Consider the following 12,381-nt stretch of genomic DNA (forward strand, 5'->3'; position numbering starts at 1 on the left):
ACGTCTCCCCAACAGTCGGGATTCCGACTGCTCCCTCGTGGGGGTCCACGACCTCCATAGAGGGAGAATAAAATAGGTGGCCACCGTGCCGCAGAGTGGCGAGCCCGCAAGGGGCTTCATTGTGCAGTCAGGATTCCGACATCGGAGTAATGACTGTCGGAATCCTGACTGTCGGTGTGTTATACCACACCCGCGTAAAACTACGCTAATAGCTTAGTGGGCGTCCAACTAACAATTACTGTTTTTTTTTTTTTTTTTTTTTACCACTGTGCCTTGAACAATTCGCTAATGTGCCACCAGAGCTGGGGATGTCCAGTTTACAGGCACCACCACCAGTTAGACGGTTATTCACTGGTCTTTCCACACCAGTGCAGTCTGTGGTGTAAAGTTACTAAAGCAGTGGTAGCCAACCCTAGCCGGTTATTCACTGGTCTTTCCACACCAGTGCAGTCTGTGGTGTAAAGTTACTAAAGCAGTGGTAGCCAACCCTAGCCCTCGAGAGCTACCAACAGTGCACATTTTCCAGACAACCTAGCTGCTGCACAGCTGCACTCATTAATAGCTGACACATTTTAAAAGATACACAGATGGAGCTAATTAGCTCACTTGTGATTCTGTGAGACCTGCAAAACATGCACTGTTGGTAGCTCTCGAGGACCAGGGTTGGCTACCCCAGTACTAAAGGTTCTAAAAGTGAGAAGTGGTGATTGCCCTTGCATTTTAACTAGCATTTCTCATTACATCCTAGAAAATTATGGGATCCGTTTTGGTTGCTTCACTTTTAGAACCCCTTGTAAATTTACTCCTTTGTATCCTGGGCATACAAGACCACCCCTTCCTGATGTCAGGGCACTACACACTGATAACAATTGGCATACGGTCTCTCCAGTGTACTTTCTGCAAACAGATTAGCCTGGCACAGACTACTTTGTTCATTTGACGGTCATCTAAGATTGTTGGATCCCGACCATCGCCCAGTCACCCGGCAAAATCATGATGGATACTTTAAATTCAAATATCCCCACTGTATATTAGGGGAAACAAGCAGAGCCTGCAATTACTTCCCTGGCATTTTGGAGGTTTCTACATTTAGGACAAACTTCTCTGGAGAATCTGACAGGGCGCATATGCGTATAGTGGGGTGGGGGCTACAAAAACAGCCAATGGTTTAATCTTCCTTTACATTTAGTCTTGCCTCTTAAATGTGTTAGAAAGTGGTTTTCCCTTTTATAATTGTTAGTTGTGGTTTTCTCCTGTACTATAGGATTCTTAGGGAAGGTGTTTGGAGTCTTAGCTGATGCTAGGCAGATTTAAATACCTCTGATCTAGGCCACCTTCCCTATTTCTCGGTTGTGCATGAACTTACTACATTGGTTCAGCTAACTCAAATGAAGATCACAAGCAACAAGAATGTGGAATATCACCATCGACTAATTGTGTCATCCAATTAATATTTATTCGAATGAAAATGGGATCAATGATGAGTCCCCGATGTGTTATTGCGGGTCACGAACGATTCTTCTTGTGACTCCAGCATCAGGACTAAGATAGGCCCCGGAGAACGTATTAGTAGCGGTGATGCAATGCTAATAATAGCATATTTCCCTGAGTGGTACTATACACTTTACAATGTTTTGCCTGCAATGGTATCACAAGCTGATTTACACAGCCTTAGCATCTATAAAGGGGTTACTAAATGTGACTGAAATTTGATTTGCATAAAGAACACTTTTCTATGTCCATACTTCACAGCAGTAACATCCCAGCTTACTCTGAGTAGTTGCAAATAGTTTTTTTACCCCTGGACTAGATTATGATGCATGGTCAGAGGTATGAATGGAGAAAGAGAAATCATGAAACCACCACATCAGTATAGGAGCACACGCTCTTCTCCCCAAATTCTCACATTAACAAAGCCGCAGGATAAGGTGCTAAATACATTCACTACACAAACAAACATTTCATACGTTTTAATATTTTATTAGGTTTCAAAGTGACGGTTAGAATTTGTACATAATACCTACTTTTTACTTCAGAACAGATCTAACTGAACACATCAGATCATTAAAACAAGCCAAATAAGTGGGGCTGCAATTAGCGTTTGCACACTTCTCTGACAAGGCTGGCTAGTGTCACACATTTTATTGGTTTTGGGCTTAAAATTTCAGCTAGAGAGCAGATACAATCAAAGCAAGAATCATTTGGTCTCTTTCTCCAGTTATACAGCATTAAAAAGCACAGACTGCTCTTTATCTGCTCCCTGAAGTATCATTAATTGTAAGCTTAATATTAGAGTCTGTTGGGAAGGAAATATATCTAGCAGCCTATGCCTTGGCAAGGATATTGGAGTTATCGGTATCCAGGTCCTGGTTGGGCATACCCCTGACCAAATGGATGGCGATTACGGGCATATGGGTTAGGCCCACTTGGAGGGGGAGTTACAGTGCTACCAGGGGGTGGAGTATACCCAGGCCTAGGCTGATAGTTCCCTGGCTGGCTTTGTGCCATGCCAGGTTGGGAAGCAGGTGGGACGTTATAACCGGCAGGCTGAGAGGCTTGTGTAGTGTAAGTCTGTTGTGGGTAGGAACCAGATGGGTACTGTTGAGACGTTTGTGAAGGTAGTTGCTGTGGCTGGCCTTGAAATCCAGAGGCAGGAGCCTGTGCAGCCTGCTGACTATAGCCCGGAAACTGCTGAGAAGCTGCGGCTGCTGCTTGTGGTGCTTGCTGATTGTAACCTAGAGAAATACAAAAGTTGAATATATGTAAGATGACGTTTAATCTCCTCCACAATTGGACTTTCATTACTCCTGACAAACTGAACACCAGATACAGATGCGGTTCTGTGTTATTGCCCCCATAGACTCTTACCAGGATACTGCATGCCATACTGCTGCTGGGGCTGAGCTTGAGGCTGGGGTTGACCTTGAACTGATGGATATCCAGGCTGTTGTGGATACTGTTGATACATTTGGCCTAAAAAGAAAGAATGAAAAAAAAAAAAAAAGATTTTCCATAAACCTTATATAAACTAAGCAATTTTGCATGGTTTATAATACATAGAGATATATTTAAGATGATCAAACTTAAAATGGGAAGCTGCAGAAAGGGCTTATGGGGAAGTCATCAAGATGGGAAATGCACACCACTCTATAAAAGCTTGAACTTGGGAACAGAAAGGTTTTAATTTAGAACACTGACCACAACATTTTACAAACCCGGAGAGAAGAAAAAAAAATGAATAAAAAGGAAATCAAAAAAGGGAAAGGAATTTAACCCCTCTCACCTGTGCTGAGCCTATTATATATAAAACATTTTTTTTTAAATATCTATTTATATATAGTCTACCCAAAATTGTCAATTGCAAGAAAAAAACAAAAAGCTGTTCTGCCTTTTTTTACATTACAGGTTGGTTGTTCAGATTTAGCTTTTTTTTTTTGGGGGGGGGGGGGGGGGGGGGGGGAGGGCCTTTAGGATCCTCTTCAGGGGCCTCTCTGGTCCCAGGTGTGCGGCCATGCAACCGACCCACTCGCAAAATGCACCCCTGGGACCGGAGATACCGCTAAAAAGGATCCTAAAACCCACTGAGGATGCCGGGGGACCAGGTAAGTATAGCAAAACTGTGGCAAGGCATGATGGGACTTGTAGTTTCGCAATGGCCAAGACAAGTTCCTATTGATTATGCAATCCATCAGTTTGCGAAATACATTGTTTCACCAACAGATTGTCACCCTTGTTTGGCAGACTGTCTGTGGCCCATCAGAACCGGAGTACGGGGCTTCACAGGTGTCAAGGCAGATCTACAGATGCTCAGTGTCCGCCGCCCCCCCCCCCCCCCCCCCAAAAATAAATAAATTTCAGTTTGCCATTGAGGGCAAAAACTATTCAACATCAGCTATAAGCTATTGATGATTAGGTGACCAAGACATGCAAAGGACTCGCCCCTTTTGGTACTTGTTTCCTACAATGGCGCCCACTAAGCAATTTGCTTAGTGGGCTATTCTGCGTAGGTAAATCGCATTGCATGGGCCATTTTAGGGCCGTGCGATGCAATGCAATTTTCCTATGTAATTTATTCACTGCTCTCTGCCCCGGGCCATCGCATCTGCCGCAAAATCGCATGCAATTTTATAGGGTGTGCTATGCCATGACTTTAGGTATACAATAATATGATTGTATGTCCCCAAAATAGGTTTAACGCACCCCCGGCACTATCCACACCACCCCCGAAGAATGGCGAGCACCCGCGAGGGGCAGCGGAACGGGTCATCCAACATTTTCATTCCCCCTCTATCCACGTCGGTGTGGAGTTTATTTTATATAGTTTGGCAAGCGCAGCGAGCCCCTCGAAGGGACGCGGAATCCATGTAAAGAAATCCGCGTCCGCTCGCCACGCTTCGGGCTCGGTGGCTCCCTGCGCTCGCCACACTCTATAAAATCAACTCCACGCCGACGTGGATAGTGGGGGAATGAAAAGGTTGGAGGACACGTTCCACCGCCGCTCACCACTCTTCGGGGTGCCGTGGATAGTGGGGGGGGGGGGGGGGGGGGGGCGTTAAACCTATTTTGGGGACATACAATCATATTATTGTATACCTAATGTGGGTACAATGAGCATAGAAAAAAAAAGCATGCCGTTATAATGGCCCATGCAATGCGATTTCCCTATGGTGCCGTACGTAGGAAATCTGGGCGCCGTGCTAGGTAACAAGTACCCCCTTTTAAATGGAAAAGTCAGAGTTTAGCCAAGTTGGAATGCAAGCCCCTTAACTTCCTAATGATTTCTGTACATTTCTTTTTAAATGATCACCCAATGGTGCCCCAGAGTCTGTGTGCACCACTTCTTATACACATTTCTCTGCAGGACAATGACTGAAAACCAGCACTAAGACATTATTGTACCACCTCCAGCAGTAAACAGTGGGGGACCTAACTGCTAATGATGAAGTCTAGTATACTGTTAAGCGTTTGTTATTTTTAATAAACATTTAAACAAAATAATGTGGATTCGGACAACTACAACAGTACTGAAAATACTTCAGGGTCAAAAATATAAGAAGAGTGTACACAGGATTAGAGAACAAATAGACCTCACATTTAGTTTATTTGGACATATTAAACCCCTAGATCAGAACACCTTGGCATGTCACTCAGAGTACCAAATGCATGCCGATATCAATAAGGAGCAATCCCATGTTTGCACCACAGATCACCAATGTTTCCCCCAGTCTATTATGCTGCATGTGACTGGTGCTTCTCGAATGATATTGCGAAATGATTTTACAGATATTTTTCTGAGAAGCGTGACATTGCTGTAACAGCCACTGAACAGCATTAATGCAGGACACACAATTACCAAGTGTTCTTTGCTATCCTCGTTTATCAGAAGGCATTCTCTCCTGAGACAGGCGTGTTCCATCAACAAACGGACCACGATGTACAAATGCTACAAATGTGGTGGAACACACTAGCTGCAGAACATTTACAAGGAACTCTGTTGTCCCCAGGGATACATTATTGGATCAAAATTATTGCAAGCACAATTGTTCACAGAACAAATTATTATGCAAATTTAACATTGTCATTTCGATGAAAAGAAAAATTGTAAAATGGGAAGATTAAAAAAAATGCAAGTATAATAGATGATCTAACCTTCCATCTGACCTGGCTGCTGAGCTCCTGGGTATGGCTGTTGCTGAGGCTGGACCCCTGGAGGATGAGCAGAGGAGGAGGAGGCAATACTATCAGGTGTGCTTGAACGTTCCTCTACAGGAGCGCTGGGAGGCCCTAGGAAATAACAGCAAAGTATTTATGAACATGGACGCAAGCACTTATGAACTATATAGCACTTATTATAAATAAACGTACTACTACTACTACATATACAGAAATTTACACCAAGAATAAAAATGAAATCCTGCTTACATTGCTCTACTTGCTGTATTTTACCCCTGCACCTCTGAAGATGGCACAGCTTACGGCCATTGCTTCCTGATCAACCCCCTACTCAGAAACCAGGTCGGGATTCCAACATTTATTACACAGACTTCAGAATCCCGACTTAAAACCCTAACACTCGGAATCCCGACTGCCACCGGCTATTCTCCCTCGTGGGGGTCCACAACCCCATAGGAGGGAGAATAGAACAGGTGGCGAGTGTAACAGCGTGGCAAACCCACAAGGGTCTTCGTTGCGCTCCCCCTGCTGCGGGCAGTTGGGATCCCGACGTAGGGCTAATGACTGTGTGCTATACCACACCAACCACGATCAACAGTCACCACCCAGTCTCAGGGGTAGATTTATTAAGCTCGGTGAAGTGAGTGTTTTTCTCATCGGCCAATCTGTCATTTTTTAAGCAAGCCTGTAACTTCAGGTAGGAGCCGATTTTCTGATTTTTAATCACCGGTCAATCAGCTTTTAACTGAAGGGTTACAGGCTTTGTTTGAAAAATGACAGTTGGGAGCTGATGGCAGATTCGAAAAACCAGACACTATCACTTCACCGAGCTTAATAAATCTGCCCCTCAATTACAAATGTTTTTTTTTCCTGAGATCATGTTAAGCAAGGTTGCACTTCCAACCATGGATCAAAAAATTTGGGTTTGTGACCAATTTAGTTAAAGTAAAATTATCTAAAAATTAGAAGCATCCACTAGCACTAAGAAAACAAGAGAACACAGACAACTGGCAGCCAGATGGTCACATGGTGATATTCCAACTGCACCATGCTATTGCTATCTGTCCCATAATTCCAGTCACTAATGAAAGCTTCATTATTGGGAGTGTCCTAAGATAGCCACCTGCTATATACCCCAATTCTGCATGCATCTATATTTTATATACAAAAATATAACAAGTACATGGGCTACTAGTAACTCCATTCAATTTTACAGTAAACATAACATTAAGCTCTCCCACTATCATTACAGAACATACCAGTAACTTGGTCCTCTGTTAGTCCAAAAGCAGACATGACATTTTTATTGATTTCATCTGGATTCTTGAGGGGATCAAAAGCAGACATGCTGGCAGCCATAACTTGGTTAGATGGCTTAACAGAGGAGTCTGGAGCAGTGTGTTTCTCTTCTCGACCATCCACAGATTCTGTTTTGTAAAAGCAACAACAGTACCTGAGCACCTAGATATAGGGCAGGGGAAGCTAATTGACATTCTGGGCAGTCATGCAATTACCAGTATCCTGCAGGCTGCTTGGAATCCCAGGTTCCACAGGAGGCTCTAAACAATCCAGCAGACGGTTGACTTTGTTACGCAGTTCTATGAGCTCTCGGCGTAGATACTTCACCTGACTGGATTCTAGAGGACGTGGTTGTCCATTAACTGTAATGCAAATTGGAGCAATTTAACAATAATACAATACATTTCGTAATAAACTCATGCAGATTCACAACAATATTTTGATACATTTATACTATAAAAAGACCATTTTTTGTCACATATGCCATTTCCGCCACGATACAAATGGTCCTAGGTTGGTAGGTAAAAAAACAATTGACTTAAATAATTGTAGAATGTCTAAATATTACTTTTGGTCTAAAGGGTGCATGAAAAAACCGCTAACAATCTCTGGAGAGTTCAGGAGCCATTGTCCAATCTAATTAGTCTGCCTATTTATATATATATATATCACAGAGCTTCGATATTGCTCCAAAGAGTACCCCTGTAGGAATCTAAGTGTTCGGAGCATAGCTTATGTTCTTCAGATATTAAACCTTTTTCTTCAGGGCAGCGGATATTTTACATCTAAATCAGAAACTTGTGATGTAAGCCCGGGTACTTGGGATAAACTCCAAACTATTTTATTTTAACCTGTGGATGGCAGGTTATACTTAAACAATTAACTCATATTAGTCAACATTATCAAGTACGATTAATCAAATTTTAGATTTAAATTTTACCCACATGGCCCATTCATCACATGGTTTTTGGAAGTATCAGTCCTAATAGTCCAGCCTACAAATACAAATCTACTGTATACACCATAATTTACTTTAAAAACATGGACACAATAAAAGTGAACACTGTACAATGAATGCAATATCCATGAGTAGCATAATCAACAGAACGGCCTATTAAAAAAAAAACATTGTATGTTTCGAATTTAGAAAGTAATGTGAAGCAGCGAGCTGACAATATGGAATGTGGGTAATGAAACATACAGGTGGTAGACAAAAAGTGAATGTTAGACATAGAAATGGAAATGGTTTGTGTTGGCTACACTGCAAGAACATTCGTAAGGCTGCTCTGTCATTTTGATGGTTTATGCTGTGTGGTTCCAACGTCAATGTTTTACGGATTGTGGTGAATAACCATTCCTGTGGAAGTCACACAAACAGGTGTAATTCAATGATTTTTGCAAGCTGTGACAGCGAGCATTGCTGACTGCTCGCTGTTCCAGCTCGCATGGTCAGTATTCAACTGATCCCCTGCATATGCCGTTTCCCCCTCGCTAGGTTTTTGTAGCGACGGGGAAACGGCATGTTCGGCCGCTAAAACAGCAAGGCTCACAGCTAAATGCAGTGAGCTCCCTGCATCAGCCACAAGCCTCGCTGTTTGAGGGAATCCTTGCCATCCTCTGACAGCGAGGATTTCCCCTGAACATAGAATAGGGTGAACAGCCGGCGCAGGGGCTAAACTGCGAGGATCACTTTTTTTTGGCAATCCCCACCATTTAACCCCCTCGCCGGCCGCATTGAATTGGAGACTTGGGCAGATTGAAAAAGCCACCACTTCTGTCAGTGGACATGGAGAAAAAGTTTCCAAAGGAATAAAACCAAGCACAGATAAGAGGAAACTGATTTCTAGCAGCAGTGTATGCCCAGCTGATCTTCCCTGGCGGCATGGTCGCATGTGATCCATAACATGCGGCGCCATTACTGGTGACAGATTGCATGCGACCCATGGTCCCTGACTGGAACTCTGACGGGAGGGAGGTCCGAGGATTGGACCTGAGGGGACATCACACTGACCCTACTTGGGCCAATTTCTCGGCCAGCAGTCATTTAGGTCTTTAATTTACTTATACTGTTACGGTCATAACTATAAAGCTAGGCCATGTAGCTGCAAAAGATTTTTTTTGTAAACCTAAAAAAACACGGTACTGGTGTAGTTTCACGGCGCCAGCATGGCGCCGTGCTACTTCCGGGTTCTACGCTCGCCACAAACTATGTTAAAAAAAGTAACTTAACTCCATGCCAACATGGATAGTTCATACCCCCACTATCCATGTTGGCATGGAGTTGTTTTTAAATAGCGTGGCGAGCCTGCAAGGGGACTCAGACGCACGGCGCCATACTGGTGCCGTGAAACTACACAAGTACCAAAAACACTACAGTATAGACAAAGCTGTATACATTGTTTAAAAGCCTATGATATGACAGGTCCACTTATTCCCCCTCAGGGCCGCACAAATGTATTTGAGGAGAGAGGAATAGAATGGTGTCAGATCATGGAGGTTGTGTTTTACTAGTGCAGTCAGCAGAAGACACATTCACTCCTTAGAATACCTATGAACCCTTATCAGATTAGATGTTCTGTGCATTTATGACATACACCCAGGGCTGGATTATAATGGGGCACAAGGGGTCAGTACCCCTGGGCCCCCCTCTATCTAGGGGCCCCTGTGGTTGGCATGTATTTAACAAAAACATTTTTTTTTAAGCTAATGGTTTTGCGCATGGGAGTGGGGTAGTGCTGCAGCTTCACCTATCTGCCAATGTGACAATGATTAATGGTGCTGAGCATAAGGAGTCAAGGCACACTGACTGCACAAGTGTGCAGTGCATTACTGGGAGTTGACCAAGTCCCATAAGACTTTGCACAAGAGGTCAGAGGCTGAGTGGCTTGTGCTGAGCTGTGCATGGTGGAGCTCATCATAGGCTTCGCAGGACTATGAAGGATAGCAGCAGAAGCTGCCTTGTTATTGGAGGGTTTTTAATCAGAGGCAGCGCTGACCCTGTCAGGGCTCCTATAGAGTAAGGTACAGAGGGACAAACACAGGCTTTAAAAAAAAAAAAAAAAAAAATTATATATATATATATATATATATATATATATATATATATATAAAAAAAAAATTTTACCCCCCCCCCCCCTCCCCCTGCAGTTGACCAGTAATGACAAGTAGGAGGGGCCCTCCCTTTCTAAAGTGCCCCGGCCCCCGAAGGCTTAATCCAGCTCTGCATACACCCAAACATAGTTTCAAAATTATATTTTCTGGAAGTTCCAAATAGTATCTATTACAAGATCATCCGAATAATTTACAAGAAAAATAGCAGACATTACAGCTACATCTTCACTCATCTAGAATTTAAATGTAACAAATACAAATTGAGAAAGCAGACTACTTTCTCCATTCACATTGTTCAAAATGACACTGATTCAGACGTTAGAGGAAAATAAAATAAAGGAGTCTGTATGTGTTTATGTATGCGTTTCTCCGCAGAGGCATCTGGATGCTATAAGCAAACTTGGTGCCAAGAGCAAACAACTGATATGGAGCAGAAACTATTGAAGCAATCAAACAAAAATGCACTTCAAGAAAATCAACAATTTAAAGTGTTGTTTGTCAACCAGTAGAGGTACTCCGTACATTTCATTAGATTCCGAGAGACTCTACCGCTTACCTACCGTATTTGCCGGCGTATAAGACTACTTTTTTTCCCCTGAAAAACATGCCTCCAAGTGGGAGGGTCATCTTATACGCCGGGTACAGGATGCGCAGGGTTAAAGGAGGGGAGCAGCTGTATAATCCCCTGCACCCACAGTACAGTTGCAGCGTGCACGGAAGCGGCAGCGAACGGAGCGGTGCTTTGAATCTGGTGCTGCTGCGGCAGCCAATCCAAAGTGCCGCTCGCGGCAGTTTGAATCTCCCGCCATTCGGGAGCCAATCAAAAAAAAAAAAAAAACAGTATATTCTGCATCTTTTATAAAGGGCTCTACCTATAACAGGATCCTTGGAGAATTAAGCCATAGCTACCTCAGACATTACTAATGTTTCTGAACACTCACAAGAGGAAGGTATCCAATTAGCCATGGTAAATCACCATAATCACTCAACCAGGGGCTATACAATTAGCCCTAACAAGCGACACTTACTCATCTGGGATTTTGCTTTGCATGGCGAACTAGCACTATAGGTGCGTACACACGAGGAGATATATTGCCCAGTGTCTCCTTTTCATCAGCGACCAGAGATGGTCGCTGATGAAAAGGAACCTCTGCCGAGGGAGCCGCAGAGGGAATCAGCTGGAATGGGGCTGAAAGCGGTAGTGCGCACCCGTCGATTTATCGCCAGGGCACACTCCCATCACTGGCAATATGGTCGCCAGCTACCATATTCCCAGTGATTATAGCCCATATCGCTGCCGTGTGCACGGCTTTAGAGATTTTTTTTTGCTGAAACACATATCCTGGATCCCTAGCCAGTTTTTGCCCCAAAACTGGACATTTTTCGGTCGCTCTAACTAGATAGATCAATAAATTACAAATAAGCTAAAACTAGTGATATTATACCATTTTGTTTCAGGGTTTTTGTTTTTTTAAGACCGTTGCAACTGTATAGGAGTGGCAGCCAATATAAACTAAAATCATTTAAGCCTTTGTAAGAGACCATAAAATGAGACAAGACATCATAATGCTGCAGAAGTTAAATTGATCATCAAGTAAACGAATATAGGTAATTAGAAGCATGAAGCGGTGAATGCTACATATGGTTTCTATGTTACTTCCCAAAAGTCTAAAGGGAATTAAAACAAGTGCTGCTATAGTAACGGCTTTGGACAGCATTCTGTGAAAATAACTTTTATTTAAAGTCAGGAATAGATTGACAATGCCTCCACCGCCACCTAGTGGTTCTACTTAGCAGTAACTTCGTACATGAAAATACTGCATCTGAAAAGAAAGGTCAGTCAATGTGTAGCGCAACGCCACCCACACCCATAGTACAGTTTACAAGGGAAAACCATTTCAAGAAATATCCCAGCTACAGTTATACTAACCCAATCTGAGATAAAATAGATAGTTGATCACATAAATTTAACAAGCTTAGCCTTCAGTAAAATGGTCACGGGTGTATTGCTCCTCCGTGAAGGATGCATGCCAACTCTTGGGAATGCCATGGTTCGACAGGAGAGTTGACTAAGGTATTGGCTGTGGATCAAAGCCAGGGTGACATAATTGTGGTTAGGTTGGGGTTTGAACACACCCCACCCAAACTTAAGGGGGGCATACACATACTGCAAGATCTTTTTTTTTTTTTTCTATTATTGATCTGGATCGATCGCTTAAAAATTGGAGGACACATCGCTCCATATGTACCACACCCCATAGCGATGGTGATGCAGACCCTGCGCATCCTGTACCCGGC

At 43.2% G+C, this 12,381-nt stretch overlaps 1 protein-coding gene across 2 annotated transcripts in view; it reads right to left on the reverse strand.

Moving 5' to 3' along the window:
- Nucleotides 1–1,959: 1,959 nt before the first annotated feature.
- TFG (trafficking from ER to golgi regulator) overlaps nt 1,960–12,381 on the reverse strand; it is a 31,549-nt gene continuing 21,127 nt past the window's right edge. The window contains exons 4-8 of one of the 2 annotated variants that reach the window (XM_083174288.1): nt 7,188–7,334; nt 6,933–7,100; nt 5,662–5,784; nt 2,869–2,973; nt 1,960–2,735 (exon numbers count right to left, since the gene is read on the reverse strand). In XM_083174288.1, the coding sequence (XP_083030414.1) occupies nt 2,350–2,735; nt 2,869–2,973; nt 5,662–5,784; nt 6,933–7,100; nt 7,188–7,334 (929 nt within the window). In that variant the 3' untranslated portion in view covers nt 1,960–2,349. Of the gene's footprint in view, nt 2,736–2,868; nt 2,974–5,649; nt 5,785–6,932; nt 7,101–7,187; nt 7,335–12,381 lie in introns of both variants that reach the window. The other variant, XM_083174287.1, reaches the window with a different exon arrangement.

The sequence above is a fragment of the Crinia signifera genome, chromosome 2 (assembly GCF_055691185.1).
Source record: "Crinia signifera chromosome 2, ASM5569118v1, whole genome shotgun sequence".
Taxonomy (NCBI): Eukaryota; Metazoa; Chordata; class Amphibia; order Anura; family Myobatrachidae; genus Crinia; species Crinia signifera.